Source organism: Coffea eugenioides, chromosome 4 (genome assembly GCF_003713205.1).
Source record: "Coffea eugenioides isolate CCC68of chromosome 4, Ceug_1.0, whole genome shotgun sequence".
Taxonomy (NCBI): domain Eukaryota; kingdom Viridiplantae; phylum Streptophyta; class Magnoliopsida; order Gentianales; family Rubiaceae; genus Coffea; species Coffea eugenioides.
Genome location: NC_040038.1, coordinates 6,067,576 through 6,083,104, shown reverse-complemented (window position 1 = coordinate 6,083,104; position 15,529 = coordinate 6,067,576). Strand labels below are relative to the sequence as shown.

At 35.8% G+C, this 15,529-nt stretch overlaps 2 protein-coding genes across 2 annotated transcripts; both read right to left on the bottom strand.

The window, feature by feature from the left end:
• Positions 1-1,281: 1,281 nt before the first annotated feature.
• LOC113767675 lies at positions 1,282-8,674 on the bottom strand. Its single transcript, XM_027311847.1, has 9 exons — positions 8,296-8,674; positions 6,661-6,834; positions 5,438-5,834; positions 4,867-5,144; positions 3,723-3,791; positions 3,582-3,638; positions 2,946-2,998; positions 2,759-2,834; positions 1,282-2,573 (listed from the first exon to the last, which is right to left on the bottom strand). Exons 1-9 carry the CDS (start codon positions 8,340-8,342, stop codon positions 1,625-1,627), a joined length of 2,100 nt encoding a protein of 699 aa, XP_027167648.1. The 5' UTR covers positions 8,343-8,674; the 3' UTR covers positions 1,282-1,624.
• Positions 8,675-10,181: 1,507 nt separating this feature from the next.
• On the bottom strand, positions 10,182-14,941 carry LOC113768840 (carbon catabolite repressor protein 4 homolog 3-like). Its single transcript, XM_027313347.1, has 13 exons — positions 14,595-14,941; positions 14,321-14,484; positions 14,152-14,217; positions 13,988-14,040; positions 13,799-13,880; positions 12,529-12,615; positions 12,219-12,311; positions 12,100-12,132; positions 11,897-12,009; positions 11,031-11,142; positions 10,862-10,947; positions 10,699-10,783; positions 10,182-10,516 (listed from the first exon to the last, which is right to left on the bottom strand). The coding sequence occupies exons 1-13, from the start codon at positions 14,788-14,790 to the stop codon at positions 10,421-10,423; spliced, it is 1,266 nt and encodes a 421-aa protein (XP_027169148.1). The 5' UTR covers positions 14,791-14,941; the 3' UTR covers positions 10,182-10,420.
• Between the last annotated feature and the right edge of the window lie 588 nt (positions 14,942-15,529).

Genomic DNA, 15,529 nt, shown 5'->3' with positions numbered 1-15,529 from the left:
TAATAGGTCATTATTAGATCAACCTATTGGTGACATAAATGTTAGTAAGATAGGTTGGGTCAACCCACGGGTTGATCTAGTAGCCCGATAAAGTGCTTACTTTATAATAATAATTAAACACTATAGAGGCCATTTTGAATATTTAGTAAAAACTAACAACAATCAAATTCGGTTTGAAGATTTCAATTAGATGTTTTAAAAACTGACAGGTTTTATATCTTATATATGGAACTATGTGACTATATTTCTAAAAGATTAATTGGATTGCATTTTTCTAGAGAGTTTTTGGAGAAAAAGTACTTTAGTACTTTTTTAGGATGTGATATATGTGAGATAAAAGATGATTAAAAATGTGTAGAAGAAATATTCACAAAAAATGATGAATTTTTCAAAAAAAAAAAAAGGTTATTCAAATGGGGCTGAATTTGTAACTTAAATTATGTCTATAAAGTTTCATTATTTATTTTTTTTTAATGTTTTGAAAATTTTAAAGTTTGTGTTGACTATATATTTCAAAAAAATTATCATATATTTTAACAAGTGCAATGTTGAATCGATTGTATGATCAAATGAGTTAAAATAAGTGATTAAAATACTAGACTATTTCTAGCATAGATTACTAGGTTGATTTGACAAAATAATACATCATATGCAAACTATTTTAATCATATAAAACATTTGATGAATTACACGGGTTAAGTTGGATCAACCTGTTAATAGCACAAGTTATGACATAACATGAAAATCTAATGAATGAGATTTTCTAACATCGAATACAATAATTGCATGACCTGACCATTACTACTAAGGGTCCTATCGAACTGAGTCAAGTTCGAATAGCATCATGCTCGAACTCGAAGTCGAACTCAAATGAGTACATGACATTAAACTCGAACTCGGCATAATGGAAATTAAACTCAAGGTCGACTCATTTGAATTCAAGTAAATTGCAAGCCCTTGTCGAACTTGAGCTATTTGAGCTCGAGTTTTATTGAGTATTGTTTCATATAAATTTATTAAAATATGAATCCATAATAGTCATTTCATAATTAAAATATATAATATATAAATAATAAATATTAATGTTCAAACTCAACTCATTATACTCCGTGTGAGTATCTCGAACTCGATCTTAAATTTAGTTCGAGTGTTTGGCCAAGCTACTTGCAAATTAATGTGAGCAATTTGGCTCACCAAAACCCCTTATTGCTACCCCTACTTTTACGATTCTTCCAACTCAAGCGGATGGTTTAAGAGAACAACTATGTCAAGCACTGACCAAATCAATAAAAACCTACTGCTCCAATCACTAAATATGTGACAATTACAAAATTCAAAATTAACACGGAAAATATCTTCCCTATGGCATTACAATCGTTTAATTTCTTCCATCTAAGTACGTTGCATTAACTTTTAATACTCGTTCAATACAACAAACAGTTCCACTCCCCCACCAACAAAATAGACATGAGAGAGATTTCAACTGGTATGCACGGCGTCCTACTATCATTAATTCCAGTCTTCCGAGGATCTTCTCTAGGCAAAACAAAACTCATGATACAACATACAAGATGCCCTGACGCTCAGACACCAAAATGTCAGCATCAGGCTGGTACTGCAATTTTTAATTAACTTGCAATTCCTTCATTCCATCTTTCTTCTTCGGTTTCAAAGATTTTTGCCCATTTAACTGCTTGGAAGAAGGTCCAACTAACAACAGTCGAGACATTACATAGGCTAAGAGCTCTTCACGGTGAGAAAATGTGAAATCCAAATGGGCATACTCAAACTCACTGTATGATACCTCCACTTCTGAATCTTTCATCAACCTATAATGCATTTTTATCATTGAAGGCCGAATTACTCTGTCCTTCCGGCCAGCAACTAGGTCAACGGGAACATCGATTAAGCTGTAATACTCCCCCAAATCCAATGGTTCAGGGGAACCATATACCTCCATGTTGGCAGCAGCACTCCCATAATCAAACATTTTAAATTTCTTTGCCCGCTTCATCTGTGCCAAATGAAGTGCCACTCGGAATGAGACACCTGGCATGTCATTCATATTGTAGTGTGGTAAGCCCAGTACTCCCACCCAATTTGAACTGTCCCCGCCCACCACATAACTTATGAGTGTTTGAACCAATCCACCAACTGCAGGTAAATTATGAAAATCCCTAGCCAACTTGTTCAGAAGCATGCGGAAAAACCAAGTAGGTATGTAAAAGGCTGGAACTAGGGGGGCCAGTATCGGGGCCAACACGAGGAATAGGTATTCCATCAATGTGAACACCACGGTGGAATCATGATGGAAGCCAGCTGGTGATAATAGGATCAACCTTGAAAGTCTGTGGGGCTTCTCTTTAATCCTTTGTGTTATTATGTACGTCAATATGGCAGCTCCTCCCAGGCTGTGACAAATTGCACATAGTTTGTAAGGCTGAATGTTATTTGTCCCTCCCTCCTGATCCGATTGGATACACTTCAGTTCAGAAACTTTAATCTCATTAATTTTCTCTATGATCGCAGGTATATCTTCTGTACCATGCTCATTGATGGAGAAAGTCCAGTACCTGCAAATGTTTAGTAATTCAAATAATGAAAGGGCAGTCTCTGATTCAAGTACCATATATCTGCTTGAAATTTTGCACGAAGTGGAAAAGATTCAACACTAGCTCTTTCTTTGTTAATTTAATTGTAATTTTAATGCACATCAGGGGTCCCAGATGAATGAATATAATCTAAATGAGCCACTTACTGTCGTGAAGAGATACTTCTGTTTTCATGCCCTCTGGAAACCAATCCACGAAGGTTCCCTAGGAAAACATCATATCCTGACAAGTGATGATATCAATATTATTGCCACAATAAATGAGCTAAATTAATCAATATTGACGGGAGATTTGGAAGATACAAGTCCATAAGTAAAAGTAAACAGGGCAAACCTTGATCAAAGGCTGCAAAAGCTGGAGAACCAACAACACCATTGGACACCCAACTGCAAAGGGAAATAGTGGTTTAAAGACCAAGTCGAACAAAAGAACTACAAACTGCTCAACCAGAGAGAGAGAGAGAGAGCATGTGCCACTTGGAGTGGGAGGATTCACCAAGCATCTTTCATCCATATCTCTTAAAAACATGACTTAGGCACTTCCTTAAAATCCTATGTCAACAACTTCCCTACTTCATACAACCTCGTCTAACTAACAAGAGTTTGGCAAATTAGTCATTGCTTCACAAACTCATTCAAAATACATCTTTTGCAATTTTGAGCAGAAGGTCTAATTTTGACAAAGCAAGACAAGAAAAACTTTTTTCCAATTGAAACCGCAAGGAAGATATTATACAACTTTGTTTACATGAAAGTACAGGGAAGCATTTATAATTAGATTTGAGACATTTCTATCATACACTCCTCAATTAATAACACATACAATCATGGATAAAACTCAAACTACCAAAACTCATCTAGATGTTTGTACGTGAACAAAACTGATTGCTAAATTAAACTAGTACAGAGAGATTTTTCATCAGCACGAAAACTCTTCAACAACATGAACCTGACTATATATAAGACTCACCCCATTGAAGAATCAAATATGCCATGCTGCAGATAAACAACCTTGCGAGCATCTCGTCTGCACCAAATGATTGCAAACATGAGTCCATAAACCAGAATCTAAGAAAAAAAAATCTAGTGCTGAAGAGAGAAAAATCAGAACCTTGGAATTCTTTCCAGAAGAAGAACATATCCATCAGCAGTGACCACATGAATAGCCTCATAAGGATAGCTGTCACAGAAAAGAAGCAAATGACAATCAGAAGAAGAATGGAAAGCAAACACGACATGAGAGTTGGCTTCTAGAGAGCTCAATTCTAGTAAATTAACGCATCACTCTTAAGGCATTCCTGACCCCTCTCAGGTCTCAGTTCACTTAAAGAGTATTATAGGCTTCTTGGGTGGCACGTCATACTTTTAAAAACAAAGATAATGAAGAGGATTTAATCTTCACTATGACAATAAGTAATATGTTCTCAATAAAAGCAAAAGACAAAAAAAGATAAAATAACTTTTTGGTTCCTGAAACTCTAAACTAATGACAGAGCTACTAAGTATTGGATATACCAATAAGCATATAAGAAATCAGATCACTTGCACATTCTCATAAAGAGCAATCCAAAAACTTAGTGCCGTTATAGCCTCATAACAAGATGCACCATGCTTATCTACTATTAACAATCTCAGCTTTACTTCCTTGCCATAAAGCCATAACCAAGACAGATGTCCAAGAAAGAAACTCACAACATATGAAAGCAGTACAAGAAGCACCAATAAAGATAAGGAGGAACAAGTGCAATCGATTATGTGATGATAATAACAACAGAGTTTGATGTTTGAGTGCACAAATTTTGCAACACTTTAGATCATGGCTTCAGTTACTAATAATTTTTAATCTTATAAGAGAGAAAAAATTCTTAAGTTTAATTTTTGGCACCAGGAGCGGGCTCATAAATCATTCAACATGAAGTAATGCATGCACACAATCAAAGCACAATCTTCATAAAAAAGTTCAAGCTTTTTACAGGATAATAGAGAGGAGAAGTTTACAGAGCTTTATCTACAAATACAAGCAGAAGAGAGTTTCTTTTATTGGTTATAACAACAGAAGCAATGATTTTCTTTAATGCAACTTTTTTTTTTCAATACAACTTTTAAACTCTGCATTTCCCTAAGAAGAGAAACAAACAGACACATATGGCTATAAGGTATACATGATCACGAGGATAGTACATTGAGCAGTTAATTTTCATACAAATGCAGATTAAAAAAAAGCACCAGAATGGAGTAATCTGTATTATTCTTACCCAAGCTCAGTGATTACATCTTGACATGTCCGAGCATCTGTATTAAGGGAATGATCAAAAGTTGTCTTCCTTTCTGTCGGAGTAGGATCATTGTCTGCGAGAGTTGCAGTTTGAACTGAGCCACCTTGAGAAACACAATCTCCAGAACCAGTATTTTGAAAATAAAACCATCCGATAACTCCTCTAAGAGTGTCAAATGGTGCAAGAAGACAACGTGCTGCCTTGTGGAAAATATCGAATATAGCCTCTATGGAGATTTCAAATGCAAGATGGAGATCCTATAAGAACATGTTGGCATATCAATAGCTATGTCCATAAAGGTTAATCAAGAAGGAGAAGAATAACATGCTCAAACTATCTCATGGCAGATTTAAGCTGTTTTTCTTTGTAGTCATTCTTACAAATTTTGATGAGAAGCATTAGGAAAATGTTTTTATGAGTTGATATTGAAGAACTATAGATCTCCCTGACCAAGGTAAATAAACATAGTCCTGTAATTGCTGACAACACTAATTTCCCATTTTCACAAAGTAAAGAATAGGGAGAAATAGCAAAGCTAGTAGGATTGAACCTCAACAACTCCACGCCTTCGATCAGTTGCACGTTGAATAAAATGGTCCTTGAGTGTCTGGAGTCTCCTAGGAGAATGCAAATGAGAGGGTCGATGATTTCTTGGGGTACTTGGTGCACTATTGCTCCCATGAGAAGACAGACTAAAGAGCCAAAATGGTCCCCCAAAAAAAAATTTCAAAGGGAGCAGAAAATACATGAATAGGCACCTGATCCAAGTCATCTGATGCCTATCATGCTTTCTGAAACTGCTTGCTCTAGAGGTACGAGAACTTTGAGATAGTGGAGATCCTGGAATGTCTTCATAATATTCTTCATCTGACGAATTATCTAAGCTTGAAGTTGTATCAGAATCCATAGAAAGATTGTGGATGAACTGATTAAAAGATGACGCACCCCTGAATCATCAAGAAGATAAAAAAAAAATCAAAAAAATTAGAGCAGTTCAGGAATACAGAGTTCCCAATGCTTAAATGATTTTCTAAAAAACATGACAACTAAGCATTTTAATCATCAAATCTTTATCCTCCAATACTTGCTACATCCAAACTGCAAGAGCAGTTCAGGAATAAAAAATTAGAAACGTGTAAATGCAGCAGAAAGACAAGCAGCAAGATTTTTTTATTTTTATTTTGGGCAAGCTAAGTGGCAGGACATTTAGAACTTACAAAAGTGACAATTAGATTCAAAAGTACTCATTGAAAGAATAACCATGGATAAAGTTTAGCAATACCACTATACTACCCAAACGAGAATTTCTTAGTACGCAAGAAGCAGATATGACAAAAACAATAGCACTGTAAGTAAATTATTGCCTGATTTCCACTATAATAGTACGGTTCCAAAGCTTATACATTCCAGCACTATCACTAACATGTAAAGTATAAGAAGTACTAAATATTTGTCCAACTTTTTCTTTTTCAGTGCCTCAAGGTCCTCCTTCCAGTCATGCTATTGCCAGTTCATAGAAGTTTTCAAGTTCAGAATGAAGATGGGCCCTATGAAAAATAATAGAAATGAAGAGAAAAAATATCTTTCAACCTAAAAGCAAAAGAATCCTCTGAACAAAAAAAAGAAAAAAAATTCCATCTTAATTTGTTAACAGGTCTATGTAGGAGCATGATATAAAGTACACAGCTAACTTTTGCAAGGCATATCACATATGAAATAACAAAGCGAAAAAACAAGAGACTTAAGAAACTAGTCTGACGGATCAGAACTTACTCTTCCATCCAACGTGGGAGCTTAGGCGCACGAAAAGTTGGCCTGAGTTCCCAACCATGAATACCTTCCAGAATAGAAGCCTGCCCAGGTAGAATAGCCAGCAGAAGTGCTGACACTTCATTTATCAGCCTCACTATATTGTTCACTGACTCATAAGTAAAGGTCTTCACTGACCTGACCAAATAAAAATACCAACAGAAAAAATGTAAATGCGCTGTTGTTTACACAAGATCATAATGCTCAATTAAGTAACCAAAGGATCTTTATAAGCCACATATAAAGATCATGGCAGACATGTGTTATAGAGCTGCCCAAAACAAAGTCATCCTTGCGAAACACAAGTAAAAGAGGTTATTGGGGAAAAAATTATCAAATGAAACTAGTTTCACTAGAAAAGGTCCTGCACTAGCTGGATCCCTAGCAACTAGTAGAGGCAGATGGAAGAGCATCTGATGCTGGATTAAAAAGTACAGGGAACTTTCAGGTTTCAGCTTTTCATACATACTTAAGGGCTTTATGTTAATGTTTCCCTGCTCAAGACGATGTACACTATACCTATTCGAGGTCAGCAAAAGCACTAGATCATTTTTCAAAGTTCAAAGCTCGCCCCCTCTAACTAAATTTTCTTGTTCCTTCTATGACGATGATATACAAAAGAGAAGTCAGAAGCGTTTTCACGCGTCAACCTGAAACCAGAAAAAAAAAACCCATATGAGCCCACTTCTTCTGCTCTTCCTTTTTACATGTCATCTGAGTCACATGGTAACTAGTAACTACAATCTAAATCATACATACTGTTTGTTACCTTTAACTGACCTTTTTTCTCCAACTTTACTTTCAACTATCTAACCTAGCCCTCACCTGAGCCAAGGCATCATGCACTTTGCTGCATAAGAAACTCAACCTTTCTCCTTGCTTATACCACCATAAGCCAGCAACAGAATTCTCATATCTCTTTGCCACTGGATACATCAGTTCATAGTTCCCAATAACTCTGTCACTACATCGCATACTCATGGTAATCCTACAAAACCTTCGCCGCCAATTTTTGATAGCATTAAATTCATCACATAAAATCCCTAAACCCTCACCCCTCGCCCAAATTCTAAATACATCCAACAGGGATACAACATATCCAATCTTACATAATCAATGTGTAAAGACCTTTCCTTTCTTCCTACTTACACAAAATCGAGCTCAAGAGACTTGCTTCTAATTTTTTTCCGGAACAATCCACACACCAAAAATATATATATACTTACCATTTTCCAAGTAATCCACAATCAAATAAGCTAAAAGCATACAGAAACAGTACAAATCATTTTTTCCACTTCACTAATCACATCTTCAGGCAGGAAAAATACTGAAAAACACAAAAATCAATACTTAAAATATCAAAATTAATGCAGGTAAAATAATCACGGCACCATTAACGACAGATATCAACCAATAGTCAAAATCAAGCCGAAATACGGTGGCTAATAAACTCTTCCAGTAATAACTCAATCAAGAAAACAAAAAAAACATTAGCTCAAAAATAAAAAAAAAAAGAGTAAACGAAACAGAAATATAACTAAGTATACATGTCTACCTATTAGAAGTAAAGAGCGAAAGAAAGAAATGGGCAGCACTCACTCTTTGGTAACAGCGAGGACGTTGTCAACCAATCGTTGAATCGGCATCGTCTCTTAAATCTTCACCTAACTATTATCAATTAATTCCCAATCTTGAATTAGGTTTAATTAACCTCGACAAGATTCAAAAAACTCGCATCGAAATCCAAGGGGAAATAAATCACAACAACCGCATCCAATTTTTTTTTCTCAAAAAAGGAATAAGCAATTCCTATATTTCTTCGTGAATATTTTTGAAACGTGGTGCAGAAGCAATTCCTGTCGGGAGTCGGACGAAATACACACATGCGCGGCAACCGCTGCCGTTTCTTGTCAGTGTCATAAAGTCATAATTAGCAGTTCTTTTTTTTAAAAATATTTTGGAAGTCCACGTGGGGATTAGTTATGGGTGAAGGTGTTGCGCTGTGGATGATGGTGTGGTGGTGAGGTGGCGATGATTCACAAGTATTCGATTATATCTGTCTGCCCGGCTTGTTCTTCACCCCTTTGGAAAAACGTATCGGCCTTTAAATTGGAATCTTCCGTCGGTGGCTGTTGGATTTCTTTTTGGATCTTTTAGCCACTGCTCATTTGGGTGCGTCAAATCATCTGTCCCAAATGTTCCGTCCGTCCCCACCGTAACAGTTAAATAAAGACGAAACGGAATGGGACAGACACGAAAATGGAGAGAGACGATTTTTCAAGCGTAATTTGGGATATTAAGATTATGTTTGAATTGTAATTTTTTGAAATTTTTATAGAAAATTTATTGTAACGATTTGATTTAATATATGTAAAATAAAAAAATAATTAAAAAATATACTCACATAAAATATAGAAATATTTTTGATAAAAAATTTTTTTTTAAACAAGATCGTAACACGTGAAAAGTTGAGGGCTTTTTTTTTGGCCGGACTAGGAAATAAAAATTAAATATGGAATTAAAAATAGTTTGTAGAAGAAATGATAGCAGCCGTTAAAAAAATCGAGCCTGGAACACCTTAAATGATTTCGCCAGGGGTAGCATGTAATCATGATAATAATGATAATCATGTAAGATTTAAATTTAAAATTTGATTTTTACGCATCTATCTATATTATATTATATATAAAGTTTGAGAGAGGGATTTGAGATTAACATTAGTATTAACATTTATCATCATTTTATGAATTTTCATTTTTACCCTTATAAAAATTATTTTTATTTTAACTACCTATAACTATTTTTTATTTTAACTATTTAAGTATATATTTTTAACAAAACTATTCCTAAACATTTATAACTAACGATATAAAATTATTTTATGAAAAATATTTAAAAGATTAAAATTTGCCTCAGTAGTGTATTATAAATTAAACGCTGATAATATACATACACATTTAATGTAGATTTTACTCTAACTTTAATATATCTTTTTTAGAAATAATTCTTCAAATCTTTTTCCTTGACCTGATTGTGGATTGAAGAGTTTGCAGTCAAATTCAAGCGGCCCAAATCCGGCAGAATCTTCTACATACGTGGCACTTAGGCTACATTCTGCCGAGGATAAAAAAACACGAAGTTGTCTACTTTTATGGTCGGTATTTTCCCTCGTGGTGGTTCCTCGCAGTCGGTGACAAAATGACATTGACCAAATAGGATAGAGACTAGAGATTTTTTTTTAATTTCTTTTTCTTCTTTCTAATAATAATAAAAAAAAAAGAACAAGAAGAAGAGAGAGCACGGACCAAGGACGAAGCAATTGTTGAATTAAGAGTTACTTCAAAACACGGCGCATGCGCCGTCGTTGGTCAGAAAAAAGTGCAGACTTTTCTTTTTCTTCCATCTAGAAGGAGCATCCACACATTTTTACTTTAGTACTTGGTTGAATTGCTACTACATGAACGGATGAACAGCACCCCACCGAATAAAGGGACATATTTGGGTTCTTCTTTGCATATATATAATGTTCTCTTTGCATGTTTAGGACTGCCCAGTTTACCTGAATGTCTCCTAAAATTGATATACTCAAAGATGAAAATTCCGGAACTGAGGATGTAGCAGCTGGCTGCAAACTAAAATTGATACACTCAAAGATGAAAATTCCTGAACTGAGGATGTAGCAGCTGGCTGCAAATGATACGTTGGCTGGCTGTGGCTGGACAACTTATGATATCAGAAAATTGCTGGTCTCATTTTCATCTTTCGAACCTTGAATGAAAGCGAATTCAGAAACCAAGGGCAGGTGATCACTACCAAATTTCTGCAGAATACATAAAAATTATCGTCAAGTACCAAATTTCTGCCATGTCTTGGTAAACAATGCCCAATTCTACCATATTTTTATTGGACAAGAAGTAAAACCCATTGACTCGGGTTGATTTCTGAAGATTAGACGTACTTCATTCTCAAGGTTCTTATATAGAGCTGAAGAGTTCTCTTTACCTGGCATGGAAGCCCACCTATCTTCTTGAGGACATTGATTGGTAAAGTATCCATGACTTTGGTGGGTACAATACCATCAGAGAACCTACATAAACCAATAGAAAGATGTTCGACAAATTATTGCTAAACAGAATCACAGGTAAAAGTAAAGACCTTTACATACCACAAATAGTCAACTGTTCCAAGAAATTTTGAGTGGTATGATGTGGCCAAAGGTTCACCATTGGAGCTTCGTGTTTCTGCAGAACCCTATAAAGTAGCAGACTCGTGCATAGGTGGAGTGATCCAAAGCAAAGGTGGAAAAACTCTCTTCATGCAATAGAAACTCGTACCTTCACCATGGCATAGGAGCTCCTGAGCTTCAACGGATTTCTAACAACACGGCTATCAGTGCCTCCAGTTGCACTTTTGATCTCTTCATTTGTCCAGCTACTGTGCAAGAATCTGAGATGATTGGCATTTAAGGATAAACACAGATATCTGGAAAGTTAGAGAGCTGTAACGTGACATTCTTCCTTTCTCTTCATATAGGTTCCAAATGTATCACCAAACAAAACAAGATGTAAGCATTTATCAAACTACAACCACAAAAGAAGCCTTAGACCTCCGTGAACATAAAGAAACAAGAGTTACTGAGACATGGAGAACTGCTGTCGCCTAAACAGTCCAAATTCGGGTATCTTATCTATGATTATGTTGACACAGGAAAGTGACAGCATGAATATGCTTCCACAAATTCATCTTCCTCCCCTCTTTCCTTCCTTCATAGGTAACTTATACAAAGGCATCAAATAGCCATTTTCAAGAGATGAAAAAGAGATATTTCAGTAGTCCTATTCTGTCCTAGACATGATGAATCCTTTCCTTTTGTTCAAGCTTTTTTCTAGGATTCCAGTACATATTTGATAAAATTTCTCCCTCTGCTCTCCAGCTAACTAGTGTTGCTTTGCATAATTGTCAGCTTGATCAGTTATGACAAATAAATAAAAAAGAAAAATATATAAAAGATTATCTTAGACTATTATCAAGAGGTGCAAAAGAAAGGCTGTTTCTTTAAGTGTCAGATCATAATGACTCTGCAACTCCATAATATGCCAAGGCAGGTTCAAGTAGCTTGTTGAAACTTAAGTAATGGAATAGAAATCATGAAATTTTATGTACCATTACGTGAGATAACCGAAAAAAAAAATTGAATTACCTGTCCATCCATACAAAGAGAGAACCCTGTTCTCGTCTAATACCAAGAGCTTGAGTTGGACGGCAATTTTTCTGACCAGACAAGTCTCCTCTGTCATGTAGCATGATGTTCAACTGCAGCAGGAAATAAACACTACTTATAAAGCAACTATCCAGTACATAAGTTCTGTATTGAAACGCAGAAATTGGACTCCACAATTTTACCTCAGATGACGAGAAGAATGTGTAGATTGCACTCTGTCAAGAAGTACAAGTCAAAATCATCAGTTAGTGGCTCCAAAGAGATGATACAAAACATGCATGATGGATTTTGTGCTCCAAACCTGGGGAGTGCTATTATAATCACCAGCGAGCACAACTGGTGTGTTTCCCCACTTCTTGGAGAGGATGGATGCCCTTGATAAAAGAAAACGAATCTGAAGAACAGGATAATACAGGAAAAAAGCACATCTAGGCATCAAAACAACTTTACAAGAAGCCATAGGTATAAAAGAAATAGCGAATTATTGCTCACAACAATTAAGTGATGTTTGATTACTTTTTAACTGTTTTCTAACTCAAGAGATGCACATAAAAGGATCAAGGATAATGGAGTAATTATGAACTCTCAGTATGCTATAAGGCTAAACTCACTTGACCAAGTTTTACATCCCCTCGCCTTGGATTGTAGAGCACATGAATGTTCCCAACAAGTATTCTCCTTGATTTAGCTTTGCGCATCTACCTGTATTAGAAGAAGTAAGACCAGGAAATTGACAGGCTAGTTGAGAATGAAAAATAATTGCAACTAGACAATTGCATATGCTGTATAACTTTTCAGGAACCTTGTCAACTTGCATAATAGTAACAGCAATCAAGTTCTACAGCACTCCTTCATCCAATGCCTTACATAGTAGGACTTCAATAAACAAGCTAAAATCTACAAAACACCCATTTCTTCCATGCAAACTAGAAACACAAGTGGAATCTTAAATAACTGAAGTGGGGCAAATCAAAGGGAAATAACTCTTTCTACTGTAATCATCATTTGAAAGACCAAACGTTGGGTTTCCAACTTCATGATAAAAGAGATTTTTTGCCGTTGTATAAAAAGAGTCTACCTTTTTTCCTACTCTAATTACCAACAGCAGGCTGCACTAGTGAAATATCTAGCAAAACTTAGAAGAAAAAACAAAAAGAAGAAACTGATCTGGTTGTGCTGTTACAAGCACAAAATTCATCATCTAGCATCTGTAGGAAAGAAAAGTTCATTTAGTTGAGCTTTAGCCTTTGCTTGACACGAGTTTTGATATGAACAGTCTCGTTCTATTCATTAACTTAACGTATTCCTCTTGATAAGCAATTTTGAATTCTTTCTACTTATTGAAAAAGAGATAAAAACTTCAAAATGCACCCTAAGATTACCATAACATATAGTTTTGCTCAGTACGGAACCCCAGTATTAGCAAAAACATTGAATCAAATCACAGACAGGAGGAGACCATTGGGACAACATGGGTGACAAACACAAGTCAATGTACATATTTGATTATGTACAAGAAACCAAATCAAAATTACTCTTCTAGAATCAGGAATCAGAAGTTGCAGTACCAAGGGCCTAATATACCAGCCTTTTTGGAGATCTTCCTACATTTGCCCCTACCGTTTAGGACATTATCAACTGTGTGCTTGTGTTGGCAAGATTTATCCTTTAGACTACATAAATATAGAATTCGTTAGAAACAAGGATATTTATCATCTCCAGCTCACAATGTTCATCTCATCCACATGACAACTGAGTTTTTAAATCAGCTATTGAAAACTGAACCAACTAACGCAGAACTACAAGTCACTACATAGGAACGCATATATGCTCTAGATAAAAGCTGTAAAACCATCAAATATCTCGATGTTAGTGCGTTACCTCAAATACAGAGACTTGAGCAACATTATCTCGGAGCCCATACTGCTTAAACTCAATGCTCTCTCCCTCTATCAATTGGAACCTAAAAAAGCATCGAACAAACCAAACTAGAGCATCACTATCAATTATACAAATTTGCGAATCATCTTAGCATACGTAACAAACAAGACAAATAGCATAAATATTTACTTATCCGCTTTCCAAAACATTGCGCAACCATCAGCATAATCTCCAGTCCGCCTCTATGCAAAAAGAAAAAAAGGACATAAAAAATCATCCAACCAATATCAAATTCCCAATGAAAATATTCAATAAAAGAAGAAGAATTCAGGAAAGAAAAAAGGAGCTTTCACCTTATAAGAACCAAGGTACCCAGCTTTCTCCATGATGTTTAAGACATCAAAATATTTGTCCACCTCCTAAATTTTTACACCAATTGCAACAAATAAGTTTCAGTTTGAGCTTTAGTTATCCCTTGTTTGTTCCAAATATAAAAACAAAAAGGAAAGCGCAAAACTTTACTTGTAAACAAATGATATCAGGGTTCAAACCAATGAGCTCTTCGCATATAACCCTTTTGCGATAGTCCCATTTCAGGTAAATTGACGGAACATTTCTGTACAAATCCCAATGCTTGAAGGCATTTCTATCACCCAATATATTATACGACACAACGGTAAATCTCTCTGCAGCAAAAATTTAAAAACTTCATTCAGTTCCAAGAAAATATCAACCATCAAGAATTGATTTTCTAGTTAACTTCACAACCCCATATGAAACAAAAAGGAAAATGAACCTTCAGATAGAAGATGAGTTCTATTATTGTCTGCTGTAACCCACTGGCGGTCAGTATCAGGGATCAGCAGGGATGACTTTCGGCGGACGGGGTTGTACCATCTCCGGCTGTAGGATGATGACTTGGAGTTTGCTGGGCCCTTGACGCAAGTCAGTAAGAAGGAGGAAGATGGCGCCGCTCTAAGGCAGCAGCCCATTGATTGAAAGTAGTAGGGGTAGAAGCCCAGGTGCAGGAGGTAACTTTGGACTTTGGAGAGCGAGCAGTAGAGATAGGTACTATATTGTACAGTAACGTAGTAGGATTGAGTTCGTGTGGAGGTGGTGAATCTGAGCGCCAAAGTTAGTTGAAGGCGTTGCTTGGAGCTGGGGATTAGGGGCCAAAGTGCAACACCCTTGTAGACTTAGTCTAATCCTAAGCCATGCATGTACGCATTTGAGCAATCCGTTACACAAATATCAACAAAAACCTTAGCATGGCCCTGTCCCGAAAGTAAACCTTTGTGTGGCCTTCCTAAACCGAACCAAATGTCTCACTTGATTGGTACTGGAATTTTTTTTAAAAAAAAATGATAGAAGCTTTTATTAATATATCAAAACTTTATAGTAGAGTTCAATTATCTTTACATAAGTGTACCTCAACACTAAAATAGTAAAAAAAATCATTTTCTCATCTATTAATATGCCCTACTGCATATTCTCTAATGCTTTTATATAGATCCATACTATCGATATTTCTCACACAAAAGGAGTACAATTGAAACAAACTAGCAAAGTTATTTGTATCTTCCATCAATGTAGACATTCTAATGTCTTTCACCGTCCTTGCTCTAATCATGAAGATGAGCTGTTTGTTTCCAGAACTAACTCTAATTTTCCGCCATTGCTGCTCTTTTGCCTTGATTAATGCTAGTCTTACTGCTTCAGCTTCATCTTGCA